Source organism: Vanellus vanellus, assembly GCF_965231255.1.
Source record: "Vanellus vanellus genome assembly, chromosome: 1".
NCBI classification, from domain to species: Eukaryota; Metazoa; Chordata; class Aves; order Charadriiformes; family Charadriidae; genus Vanellus; species Vanellus vanellus.
The window spans coordinates 141,941,361-141,955,615 of NC_138905.1; the positions used below are offsets into that span (position 1 = coordinate 141,941,361).

A 14,255-nucleotide genomic window follows, 5' to 3' on the forward strand; every position below is an offset into this window, starting at 1 on the left:
GGTTCCAAGTGACAGGACGAGGGGCAATGGGCACAAGTTAGAACACAGGAAGTTCCGTTCAAATACACGGAAACAGTTCTTTACGGTGAGGGTGACAGAGCACTGGAACAGGCTGCCCAGGGAGGTTGTGGAGTCCCCTTCCCTGGAGATTTTCAAGACCCGCCTGGATGCAGTCCTGAGTAATGTGCTCTAGGCAATCCTGCTTTAGCAGGAGAGTTGGACTAGATGATCTCTAGAGGTCCCTTCCAACTCTGATAATTCTGTGATTCTGTGATTCTGTGATATTGTGGACAATGAAATTTTGAATGAAACTGCAGCAGAAAAATCAAATAAAGCCTAGGTTTTACAGAGAGAGAAATATACCATATATCACAACATATTTTTATAGGACAGGCTTCAATAGCTCCCAAGAACCAGGTCACAACCTTAATGTTGGCTGACTGAAGCTATTGCATTACTATCATCACACATCTCTTTTGCATTAGTGATGTGCTAATAACACCAAATGGATTTTAATACATTATAATGTTGGAATTAACTAGAGTTTTCTGATAAGGAGCAAGTCACCTTCTATTATCAGACATCAAATCATCTTAGTATTTTGCTGATATGTTCTCCTCCAGTACAATCTGCCAAAGAAAATAGTTTGCCTGCCTGTATAGTGGAAAGAAAATGTGCCTGAAGAAGATGCAGATAAAAATGGATACAGAAATTAGCCCTGGAGTACTGTAGATTTCCCAAGGCCTTGCTAAGAACTCAGACAGCTATATTTGGCTTTAAGTGCTCAAGCCCAAGTTTCTCCTCAGAAAATGATAGATCCTATTCAGAGAGCTTAAATGATGGCAAAGATATTTAAAGGAAGACCAAATTTTATTTATTTGTGATGCACACTACATTCATTAGTGGAAGAATACGTATGGTAGAAAGATAGTGAAAAATATCTTTGTAGTATCATGTGAATTTGGAACTCAGATATCAAGTATGAACAAAACCTTTCATGTTAGCAACTGGGCTATGACCATAAGGGTATGTCTATATCAGGGATTGAAGGATTTGTGGGGTTTGGGGGGTTATGAATTTGGCATGCATATACAAGCCAGGCCCAGAGAGTTGGGGTTGTTCAGCCTGGAGAAGAGAAGGCTCTGGGGAGACCTTATTGCAGCCTTCCAGTACCTACAGGAAAGCTGGTGAGGGACTTTTTACAAGGGCATGTAGTGATAGGATGAGGGGGAATGGCTTTAAACTGGAAGAGGGGAGATTTAGAACAGATATTAGGAAAAAAATTTCACTCTGAGGGTGGTGAGGCACTGGAACTGGTTGCCCAGGGAAGTTGTGGAGGCCCCATCCCTGGAAGTGTTCAAGGCCAGGTTGGATGGGGCTTTGAGCACCCTGTTCTAGTGGGAGGTGTCCCTGCTCACGGCATGGGCGTTGGAACTAGATGATTTTCAACGTCCCTTCCAACCTAAAACATTCTATGATTCTATGATACATATGGAGACTTATGGTACACACTCAAGCACACAACTTGAAGTGGTTTCCTTTTGCAACAAATGTTGCTGCCACACAATAGGACACTAGCTAGGGAACACCATTTTAATGTGGACACAACATTTTCCACTACATAGCCCTCTAGATTTTTATACCACATGCAATGTTAGACTGTTGGCAATCTGTTTATGATTATATATCTATTGATAGAGGTGCTGTTACAGGTCTGCTCTTTACATATCTATCGGTTATTCAATTACAGTCGCAGGTGGACCTTTCAACTTTTATCTGGTTTTAATTACTTGGCACTATGTCCTATTAATGGTGGATAATACTTAGCAAAAAGGACAGGAAAGTGTGCATTTAGTGGTTGTAATTGACATAAACTATAGGTAAATTCCTTGCTGTGTAAGAAAAAAAGCTGAAGCCGAAGATCTAGAAAATGCCTACAGCCTACCCATTTGTAGATGAGGATGGCAACACATGCTTCATACTGATTCTTGTACCATAAAGATGGAAAAGGTGTGTCTTGCCCTCCTTCATTTGGCACATTTTATTGGCTGACATTCTCTTCTACTGCGATGATGTATTTAAAGACAGGTCCTCCTACATAACAAACTCGTCTGAAGGCCAGTACTGCAGTGGTTCAGGTCAGCTACCCACACTCTCTTGTTCCAGTTTGCGAATGGGAATTGCAGCTTATTTATGCCGAGTGCACCTCCAGCAGGCTGCCTTCTGTGTCATAGTCACAGTAGCAAGACTGAAGGAGAGATGAGCAGCACGGCTGCAGCCATGGCTTCCAGAGAAGGTTGTTCCATGACAGCTGGTCAGGGACAGCATGCAGGGATCTGGTGTGGTTGTCTACTGCTAGTTGTATGACTCTGAGGATTTCGTAGAAACGGCTCTCCGTTTCTGGAGTCAGTGCAACTTTCTCTTCAGGGTCTCTGGAAAGATCGAAGAGCAGTGGGGGATCATGCCAGGTGATGAATCCTCCATGGCAGAAGCAAACGTGAGAATCGTAGCAACCATTGGAGTCTTCAGGACTGAAGTTTGGAGTGAAGAAGAAGACTTTCCAGACAGATTCACCTGCAATTTACAGACACAAAACAGCTGGTGATAAAATGACAAACTAAAAGTCCTCTAGTCTTACAAAACTCTAATTTACACCACAGGAAATCAATCTTTTGGTACAACCTCACTGTGTTCAGGAACTGCAGTATAATAAAAAAGTAAAACAAAATTGAGCAAAGCAAAAATAAGCAAAACACGGCAATTTTCATGCTACACATATTTATGAAATAATTATGATCATTTCATTCCCTTGGAAGAATTCTGATTAACTAAATCATAGAAGACTTAAAAGAACTTTATGTTTTTACATAAACAGTGCTAAGAAGATCTGTATAAATATTTACTAAGCCATTGCACTGTCTTCTTCAAGACTTATGAAAATGTACCTTTGCCCCTTGCCGTATCCAGACACTGTTGGGCCATGTCTGCTTCTCATTTTGCTAATCAAAATAATTTCATTTTTACCTTTTTCTCTCTTCCTCTCTTTGTTGCATTAACTCATCCACCTCTTCCATGTGCTTTCATTGCAAGTACCCGGAGATAGTTTCTTGTTTTATTAAGTGTGATGACATGAAAAAGCATAATGGGTGCTAAATTCCTGTCTTAGGCCTCTAGATGTTTTTTTCCAGAAGTAAATAACTGCTACTGTAGTGCAATTTTTAAATGACATTCTGCTTTGTAAAATGGGAACCAAAGGTCTTCATTACGGATTGGTCGTTCTCTTTCAGCTTAATTTGCTGTGCACAAAAACTGAACTGTCTGCACTAGCGAAACTTCAGTTAGTATTTTCTCTGTTTAGAAATACTAATTATTTCCTTGATTAAGAATAAGCAGATATCAGTTGGCTCCTTCAAGAAGCACTCTTGAACAGAAGGCACAGTGGAAAAATCTGAAAATACTTAACAAGAAAGGACTAAACAAAAAATGGCTACTATTTTCCTCAAGTATCACAGAACAGACAGGGAAGGCAGGAACAGACCAGCATTTCCAGGGAAGCAGACCATCTCCCACAGCCAGGAAGGATACAGTTCTCCAGAAATTGACAAAAGAATAATTAGTTAGAGTCAAAAATCTGTACTTTATTCTTAACAAAAGTAGGATACTAAACAGCTGAGGTCTATGATGTCAGACTACCCACCCACTTGAGTGTATACAGACATCAGAAATATATAATCATCAGTAATTCACATTCTTCAGCACCCTATTGCAAACAAAAACATTTTTTGTATCACCTCATTTTTTATAATACTGGGAGAAAAACTCTTTTTGGTATTTTGTTGAATTTCGTTAAGTTCACAGAAAGCTTGTTAATCTAGTAACAGATTGTCACAGATTTATGTGCACTACAGTGGTTAATATTCATTAATCAAATCATCAATTCAACAGAATGGAAGGCACTAAAAATGTGGGAAGGGCAGAGATGAACTGGTACATGCTATGCTGTAACTACATCACACAGTTTTTAAAGATAAAAACAGGTTTAAAGAAAGAAAAGTTTCAGTGGACTAAAGAGTCACAGGCTGCAGTTCTAGCCTACATCATGAATTTAAAGGACAGTAGGTGACCTTAAGATTCTTTACAGCTTCTTTATCCCACAGCATTTTTCACATTATAAGAGATTGGTTCCTTTAGGAACCAATTCAATGACAGAGCCTGGAGACTTCCAGTTCACTTAGTCTGCACTTAAATCAGGGTCGGAGGGGTGATGGTTGTTACGCACATTAGTCTTGGAGGAACCTCTGAATGCTGCTTGGAAGTCAGCAACAGGGAAGAAGCTTTAAAGGCTCAGAGTGACTTCCTGCCACAGACAATAGGGCATGGCAGGCTTTAAAAGGCTCTGGCTGTGACAGCAGCCATGGCACAGTCTTACTGGGGAAAGGGGAGGGGAGGGGAGGGGAGGGGAGGGGAGGGGAGGGGAGGGGAGGGGAGGGGAGGGGAGGGGAGGGGAAAGGAAGGGAAGGGAAGGGAAGGGAAGGGAAGGGAAGGGAAGGGAAGGGAAGGGAAGGGAAGGGAAGGGAAGGGAAGGGAAGGGAAGGGAAGGGAAGGGAAGGGAAGGGAAGGGAAGGGAAGGGAAGGGAAGGGAAGGGAAGGGAAGGGAAGGGAAGGGAAGGGAAGGGAAGGGAAGGGAAGGGAAGGGAAGGGAAGGGAAGGGAAGGAAGCCTTCCTTCATCTACCTTTCCAATAACATTTTGAAAGGCTGGTTTGATACTTGATTTCTTTAATTAATTTCTTTAATTCTTTCTCAGAATTAGAATAAACAAAATCTAACATTCCCCCTTAAATTTCCTTGAACTTATGCACAGAACATTTCCCACAGCAGAAATATGATTCTCATTTACTGAGATTTACATTCTGGGAAGGTATGTAACTCTATAGTAACTATTCCTTCAGGCTCTTTAAAAGTGTTTAATTGGCATGTTAGACAATGAAGAACAGAAAAAGCCAAAGGGCTTTATTAATCAGTGCACCCTGTGCCTTTGTAGACCATGCAACATTTGCCCCATCTGAGAATTTGATTCTATAACACCTATGACTATAACACCTTGATAGAAGAAGAGCAGGAAAAATTTATATAGCTATTAAAATGTCAACTAAAAGAAATTCCAGTAAAGCCACGCACATGAGAACTTTGTGGTCAGGATGTCTTACCTCACATCCATCTTTCATGGTACACTTGTGCTAAATGACATTGAAAAGAAATTTTAGCCAACTTTTTTTTGGTGTTGGGCACTGTAGCACCAGGCCAGTTCAATGGCTTACAGATAGCAATATAGATTTGGGGATTCAAAACTAATGCAAGTCAGTACAAGCAGCTCTTATAGGTAAGACATGGGGAAAAGCAAGGAAGTTGGACCAGGATTTTTTTTTTTCCCTTACAGAATAAAGAATTGTTCAGGTTAGCCTATATACAGAGCATATGGCCTATGGCAAAATCATGCATGGGGCTGGGGACAGGGCATGTGGGACATCACATCATGTCTGAATCACATTGCTAGTGTTTCAAAGAGCTGATGGTAGTTTATCAGTTATGCAGCTATATATTGTCATTATCATACTGCCCAAAAGACTGAGCTCTGGGAGAGCTAAGTCTGTTATTGTGCAATGTTCGGCTGTTGCACTGCAGTGATGTTTCAGCGAGGACCTGGAACTTCATGTGGTGTTGGAGGAACAGCAGTGCAGACTTTAACTGCCGATTTCCCAAGCATTATAAAAACTAAAGCATATCTGTCAGTGGCTGTGGCTGTGGAGCAGCCAGTGTAATATACTAGGAGACATAAAGAGCTGTCAGACTTCTAATCTGTAAAGCTGATGAACTGTATAAGGCTTGATATTAAAGAGAGAGAGCTCTCTCCCAGTCTCTTTTAGCTGATATAAAACCTCATTTTGTCAGAGGGTTAACTACAAGGATCAAATTAATCTCTCAGCAATTAACGATACCTTTGTTCTGCAAAGCATCTGGATAGTAAACTCTCTTTATATAAAAAGATAACCACATGTCTCTTCCTCAGTGAAGTTAGTAGTAAAATTGTCAGGGCTCCCCCACAGTCAAGTATATCAGGAACCTTCCAAAACAGCAGGCAAGTCCTAAGCCTGCAGCACCCTTCAAGATCCTGTCCCAGTGCTGCACAGCTACTTTATTTAGCGTCCATTTTTCCTGCAATTCTCCAGCTCTCTGAATTGTCCAACAATTTCACCTCTTCAGCTCTCAGAATGCCTCTTTCCTTCACATGTTAAGAAAAATAACAGCTACAGAAGCTGTACATATAAATAGCCTCAAATTAAAATAGATTGCAATTAGTTCAAGCAAATCTGCTCTGAACATAATTGTTCAGAGTTCAATCTCCCTAACAGACTCCTCTTCTGTTTTATTATTCTTCATCCATCTATTTATCCTCTCATAGTCATACAGACAACCGTAGCTCCAACAGACAGGTAGCAGCCATGAAATTAAATAAAAATGTCTCAGTAAAATACATTAATATTTCCAAGATGAAGTGACACACTGGATATGGATGTAATTTCTGTTATAATAGCACTGTTCTTAATCACTGATGGCTAAATGGGGTTTTCTGATAAGTAGTTCTTGAAGTGAATAGAAGGTATTACTGTGTTATTGCCTGGACCACATTTTTACTGCATTTAGTCTACGGCAATAGCTTTATAGGTTTGCTGCTACTGTCTTCTCCTTTGTTTATATTATTTTGTTTCTTCTTTCTGGAGAAGAACAAGTTAAATAAAACTGTTCTTCACTGTAAATTGGGGAGCTGGTCTCTCCTTGACTTCAGATGCCTTTGAGCATAACCTTTCGGGCATAGTGTACCGATGTAAATTGCCCACAGACTTTTCCTGAATCTTGAGTGTGCTCTGTAGCCATTGTCAGCTCCCACGCTCTAACTCACACCAGCTCTTCTTCATTTATACAGAGTACCAGATAAAAGCTGCAACTCACTTGAAAATGACATTTTTCAGATAACTCTCGTTATTGTTAGATTGAATCCTTTCTTCCCGCTTCCTATATTGTTAGAATCACTCAGAATTTTTAGGTTCTCTGCTAATCTGATATAAAGTAGATATCACTTATGTGTATATAATCAGCTCTTCAATAATTTAACAAAGGTTTCAGTAGCTAAATTCTTGTAGAACTATATCTAGCACTTAGAGAATACTATCACTTAGAGAATACTATTTGTTTTCTATAAAGATAATACACATTATTTTCATGACTACGTACATTCCTCAAACAGCTAATAAATATCTACTATTTCAGGTTTAAAATTTGTAACTTCTTCATTCTTTAAGTGAAAATTTTGTGGGGTTTTTGATACTTATTTTAAGTATCTAGGTATCTTATGATGTTATATTGTTACATCAGTCAGAAGACAGCACATTATGTCCCAGTGTAGGGAGAGAATAACTGAGTGATATTCAAAGACACAATGAGAACCAGTTGTTGCTAGAAGAGGCTTGCATAAAAACTGTGCAGAACATACAGTATTTGAGGTAAAACCAAGAAAAAAGCCAGTAGTAGCAATGCTTTTAAAATCTTAAGGATAGAAACTGTAACGTTAAGTGAAAACAGAAAGAATTGCACATTGGTGGATAACTAATAATCATACTCAACAACTGCTGGAGGAAAAATATAAGACATAGTGAAATCATGCTCAGGCTGCTGCAGTCAAGACAGAAATTTCATGACTGAGCTTGTTATCTAGAGTAAGTGCTGTGGTACGAGAAGCTTCCACTGAATTCTTTTCAACAGTCAAGATTATCTGCTGAGCAGTAGCAGTTAACAAAAAATTATTTTCCTGAATTCTTCATCATCATCTTCAAAAAGGATTGATCATTTACAGTGATTTTTTTTCTTGTTGATGAAAGTCCCAAATGGGAAGAATCTGTGGGTATAGAAACTATGCTGCTAAAGTAGGAAGTGCTATAATGCAATGTTATGCATCATATTTGGAAGCCTTCATTAACAGCAACATGGAAGAATACACGTTGTCCTGGAAAAAATTCCACCCATAGTAATTTGATGTACATAATCCAGACATTTGCTAAAGATTTGTTTGAAGAATCTATTTATTTGCTGAATGGTCCACATAATTTTCAGTTCATCCAAGCAGCAGTTGATGGCATGCTGAAGATGATAGAAGATAATGTTAGCACAAAAAAAAATTACTGGTCATTTCCAACCTATATTCAAAAGTCCTTGAAAACAGAAAAGCCTCATTTTATTGCTTGTGAGAGAAATAATGTTAATTTGCATGTACTGGTTTTCGATCGGAGTCAGTAAGAGATACAGTTGAAAACCAAGAGAGCAATACACTTAAGAAACAAAGATGGCAAAAAAGAAAGAGAAATCTATTCAGAATTGTGTTTTGCCTTTTGTTCTTTCTGTCCTTCAAAACCACATTTTATTAACAGAAAATAAATTGAGGACAATCATTACTCTCTTACATAAAGTGAATGCAATCATCTGAGTGAAATGAACAGATCTGCAAGATTCAGACAGCAATTTTCCTGATACGGAGCAAACGGACGAGACAAAGATGCAAAGGAAGTCCTAAAAAACTTCTGCAAATATTTTCAGACAAGCTTGAACTAACCAAAACCAAAACCATCTCCAGGAATTTGTTTGTAAATTATTTTCTCCATACATTTTTCAAAATTTGGATGTCAAAAAAACCCTTTGATACACAGAATGTTAATGAAGTATTCTAAATCATTAATCTGAAAATTGATAGTGTGTTTAAGCTTTAAATAGCAAAAAGTATATCTAAAACCAAAGAAATAACTATGCAAAGTTACTTTAAAAGTGAAAAGTAGAAATAGTAGCCTAGAAATTTGTGCCAAAAGAATACTGTATTTCATTTGTTTTATTTAAAAAAGTTGAGGAGAAAGGTGAATTATGCTTCCTTACAGCTGTTTCAGATAGTTGATTTATTTATTTATTTTAACTTAGAAAGCTACTAGCATCCTTTGGAAAACTTCTGAGAAAATATTTTTGTTTTATTTTGAAAATTTCATCAGTTAAGCATAAATGGTAACATAGCAAAGGTGTTCCTTTTGTCAGAGTAAAAAAATTGAGTTAAAGAAAGTAACCACTTCTAAGTGATATGATGCAAAAATCTCAGTATCAGTCAGCCCTAAATATAAAAAATCTGTGAATGAGTAAATAAATTTTGTTTTTCTTGTAAAGACTATAGTATATGTAGGCTAGTATCTGAAACATATGACAATAGCTTTTGTCCCACTCTTAGAAAATGCATGTGTTTGCTAGAATCTGAAACTAGCAAAAGGTTACAAATGGTGTTAAATTTTGAGGTGAATAGCTGAAAGTAAATAGGAATTTGCCTCCTTAGAAAGAAAAGTTGGAAAAAATGGCAGGTATTAAGCCAATTAGAACTACAAAAAAGGATATTACCTGATAGCTTGGGGATGTTATAATACCCAGTGTTTCAGCTGAAAATTGAGTCTTAGGGGTCACAGAAAAGTTTAAACCTATTTCATTAAGGTTGTTATGAGCCTATCATTTGGAACTAATTCATTTGAAGAAATGGAAAGTAGAAGTTTACTGAAGGTCTTTGATGCAGATTATTGTGACTAATCAGCGTATATTCAAACAATGCAAAAATCCCTCAAAATCCTGAATTAAATCTAAACACCAAAAGTACATATCACAGGATGTGCTCTTAAAGATGATCAGTGGGGACTCTTATATAAATTTATTCCTAAGAAAATTTCTATAAGCCTGTTTTCTATTTCCACATGGACCTCTTCCAGGTTAAGGTATTTCAGAGAAATACAGCAGTTTGCCAGTGGACCTCTGTGCAAAAACCAAACACCATTTCACAGTTCTCCAGTCAGCATGAATGCTCGAGTTTGAAGAGAAGAGTTTTAGGAAAGCAATGGGAATATTTTCTTGTCTTGGTGGTATGCAAGAATGATGCAGAGATCTTCAGCTATTGTCCAGAAGACAGTAAGGGATGGAAAAGGGAAAGAACCTTGACTCTCTCCTCCTAATTTCCAGCTTTAAGGAATGCACGTGTGCAGCATATTGAAAAACAAGCTTTATTCTTCTGAAGTGCTATAACCTGCTAAAATCTCCTTCCTACTAAAGACAAGAAAAGAGAAGGGTCTCCTGGGGCTGCAGATAAGATGAATACATTTTAACTGTTCCTTATATAGGACTTAAATGGAGACGTCAGAATTGTTTTGATGAAAGGTTATTTCAGACCTGTCACTCAATTAATACAAAATAATTTTGGCTGGTAAACCCTGTTCAGTCATGCATGAAGTAAACAAAATAATCAAAGATTTTGGGGGGGGGGGGGTTTGTCTGGAGTTTTTGTTTTGTTTTGTTTTTATTAAGAAATGGTTCATTGCATTGGTGTACAGGAGGTTCGGCTTGTTCCTTCCATGCTGCAGCCATTCCTGCCCCTCAGTTTGCAATGTAAACCAGGAGAAAGGGAAGTGCAAATAAGAAAAAAAAAAAAAAAAAACAAAACAAACAAACAAAAAAAACCAGAAAGTCTCTTATTTCATTTCAACTTAACCAACTTGACCCGGAAGTTGGGTTTATGTTCTTACTATGATTAGGAATGAGGTCTTTTTTTTTTTTTTTTTTTTTTAAAGGTGAGGATTTAATTATCCCTGCCCCCCGCCCCCTTATTTATCTCTCTCTTCCAAAGTAGGGGCACACTAGTACGGGGTGGAGCGCTGCAAGTCCCAGGGTATAAATACCTCTGCCTGAGCCTAACAATAACTCTGCTGCCACTGTCACAGAGCAGAGCAGAGGCAAAAAAATACTGTAACAGTATTTTTCATGCTTGTCAGGAGAAACACTTTCCTACCTAAAATATTGTTAGCAGAAATGTGCATCAGTTGATTAGGTCAATTTTCTTGAGCTTGATATAGACAGTTCCGTGGTGCCTGTTCAAGCTAGAAATGCTCTTCTTCCCTTTGGCAGTTCTGTTATTTGACACTTACCAAATGATATGCCCATACTGTGTCACCCAAATTCAGCTGCAGCTGCTCTGATATGAGGATCAAGATAGCAAATTAAAATACTTAATGAGACAGTTTAGGTAAATGACACTTGATGCTTGTTCTGCTTCCTCCAGCTGTTGTGGTTGAAACACTGAACACAAACTAGGGATTTGGAAGACCATTTGGGATGCCTCCATGAAATGGACAAGATCAGGAAGAGAAAGAGAAAAAAAAACAACAAGGGGGAAAATGAAGAGTGAAGATGATGCTCACAAAGCAAGTTAGGTAGCAGGGGAAACAAAATATCTTCAATAATCAAGTAGACTAAAAGATTGTAATGGACTTCAGCAAGAAACAGTAATGAGTGACTCAGATGTTTGATACAGTGCAAAAAGGTATGTCTTCTTGATATTATCAAAGAAGAAAACGAGGAGCAAAGAAAGTAGCCAAAAAGAACTTAAAAACCAACAAACAAAAATACTAACCCCAAAACCACTTGTAAGATAAGACACTTCTCTAGAGAACAGTGGAAGTGAAGGAACTTCTGAGACTAAAAACCAGCAAAGGTAAATGACCCAAAAAAACCCGTGAGGGTCAGAGCTGATTGCAGCTTCTGCAGTTACAGAGGTGAAAGACTCACACAAGGGTTTGACCAAATAAGAGGATCAAAAGGGGTTTCACTATCAGTGAGAATAGAAGCTCAGAAATGGGGAGGAATAAACCGACAGGAAAAGGATGAAAACCAGGTAAAAGGACATAGTGCAGAGGGGAGAAAGGGGCTGCTCTTTGTAAGTAACCTGCTGTAGTAACCTGAAGAGTAGTAAGTGCTGTAAGTAACCTGAAGACTCATAAGTTATTACTGAAGGAAAATTAAATTTTCTCCCACAACTTATATATTCTGAATAAGATAATTGATGTTATTTAACTATTTCATGGGATTGTGTGGCTGAACTAGTAAAGAACAAACATAAATATACACATCACACTGACATTTCAGTGTTTTTCATGCATGGTGACCCTCAAAACCACAAAAGTGGTCTGCAGCACTTGTCTTCTACTGCTGAGGAAATTTCAAGAAAGAATTTTGCTGCAGACTATAACATGCAAACATGTAAATATGAGTAAAACATATGTCTATGTATCTATGGAAACTTGTTACCTGCTGTTACAGAATCATAGAATCATTTAGGTTGGAAAAAACCTTTAAGATCGAGTCTAACCGTCAACCTAACACTGCCAAAACCATCACTGAACCATGTCCCTAAGCACCACATCTACACATCTTTTAAATACCTCCAGGGATGGGGACTCAACCACTTCCCTGGGCAGCCTGTCCCAATGATTGATAACCCTTTTGGTGAACATATTTTTCCTAATATCCAATCTAAACCTACCCTGGCCAACTTGAGGCCATTTTCTCTTGTCCTAGCGGTTGTTACTTGGGAGAAGAGACTGACCCCCACCTCACTACAACCTCCTTTCCTCCAGGCTAAACAACCCCAGTTCCCTCAGCTGTTTCTCATAAGACTTGTGCTCTCGACCCTTCACCAGCTTCGTTGCGCTTCTCTGGACACACTCCAGCACCTCAATATCTTTCTTGTAGTGAGGGAACCAAAACTGAGCACAGTATTCAAGGTGTTACAAGTTTCTGTACAATTCTCTGATAGACTACATTGCCACTGAATGTTGCTATTAAGACAAAGGCTGGTGACAAGGAATGAGGTTTAATGAGACTTAATGAAGTTTATGAAGTGATTTTGGGGAAGGACATCTATGCCTCCACATTAAAAGATGACCCAATCACCAACAACACTTACCTGTAAGAAAGAATAAAAAGATTCTGAGAGAGCTGATAGCTAACAGACAAGGTAAATGACTGTTTTAGTCTTGTGTTAAAGGGAAAATTGAACAAGCAAAGCAAGTGGCACTTTCTTAATTACATTTTAAAGATCTTCATGCTAGTGTAACACAAGTCAGGATCTGTATCTCATCCATATTTTTCTTTTCTGACTATTCTTGTCAGTTCTTTCAGAAGACTGATACATGGATAAACTGCTGTTCTGTACTACACTTCAGTCTTTGTATTTTACTACACAGTCTAACCAGGCTATCTTATTTATAGCATATTTTTAGACAGACCCTTATTTGAACTATTGCTGATTTAAAAGAAAAATGACACTAATTAAATTACATGATCCTAAAATTGTCAGTCAACTTCAAGAGACTCCCATAGTGCCATTCCTGACACAGCAAAATATTAATGTTTTCGACACTGTGAAAAAGGTGCCAAGGCATTTCTAATTTTAAATTCAAGGTACTGAGTAGGATTTATTGCTCATCACTATGCTGCTTCTTAGTATGCAAGTTGACAATCTGGTCACCTCACCTAATTTTGGATCACTGCAATGTGGAGGTCCTTATGTAAGCCAGTTATGAGCCTGTACTGATTTGCTTCTTACCTTTGTCAGAAGACTGCTTTAGGATGAGAAGAATTCTGCTTGTTTCTCTTTTGATGAGACTGATTAGCTCAGGTTAGCTCAGCTGTAGGTGTTTACACTGTAGACATCTACATATTGTCATCACTATCCTCTGAATTTGCTAAAAATATGAGGTGTCAAGAGGCTTGAGGCCACTAAGGAGCCTCAGCGCCCCTGCCCAGCCCAAGGGTGGACCCCCATCCACGCACCCTGCCCATGGACCAGGATTCCCATTTCAGCTCAGCCCAAGGCCATCAGTCCCTGCTACAGCAGTGCAACAGCAGTGTCAGTTCCCAGCCCTGTCTCTGGATGGCCCCAGGTTGTAGACTTTCTTCCAGCTCTGCTATGCTCCCACCTCCTCCTGTTCCTGACTGGACTCCCTGGATGGACCTTGAACCTGAATCACCACTTTGACTCATTGGAGGCTATTGACAGACCCTGTTAGCAGCACTCAGCTCTACTCACTCTGCTCGGGTGCTGGAAGACGTTGTTCTGTCAGTAAAAACACTGCAAGTGCCGGGGTCACGGTTTTGTTTGAGTCACTTTTAGAGTGAAGCATCACCCAAGTTAGAGAGTCCAGCTTCTTGTCTCTCTAGCATTCTCTAGTCCATCTTTTATTTCGCTTTCTAAGATCAAATGTCTACCTACAAGGTGCTGCTGCAGTGTTCATAGATAGTGGGTTAAACATCTCCTCCTCTCAAGCACATGTAAAACCAACATATTTAACCGATA

General features: G+C 38.8%; 1 protein-coding gene across 1 annotated transcript in view; it reads right to left on the reverse strand.

Moving 5' to 3' along the window:
* Positions 1-1,819: 1,819 nt before the first annotated feature.
* STS (steroid sulfatase) overlaps positions 1,820-14,255 on the reverse strand; it is a gene marked incomplete at its 5' end in the record, with an annotated part of 88,540 nt that continues 76,104 nt past the window's right edge. The window contains one exon of the mRNA XM_082493137.1: positions 1,820-2,574. Within this exon, the coding sequence (XP_082349263.1) occupies positions 2,192-2,574 (383 nt within the window). The 3' untranslated portion in view covers positions 1,820-2,191. The remainder of the gene's footprint in view (positions 2,575-14,255) is intronic.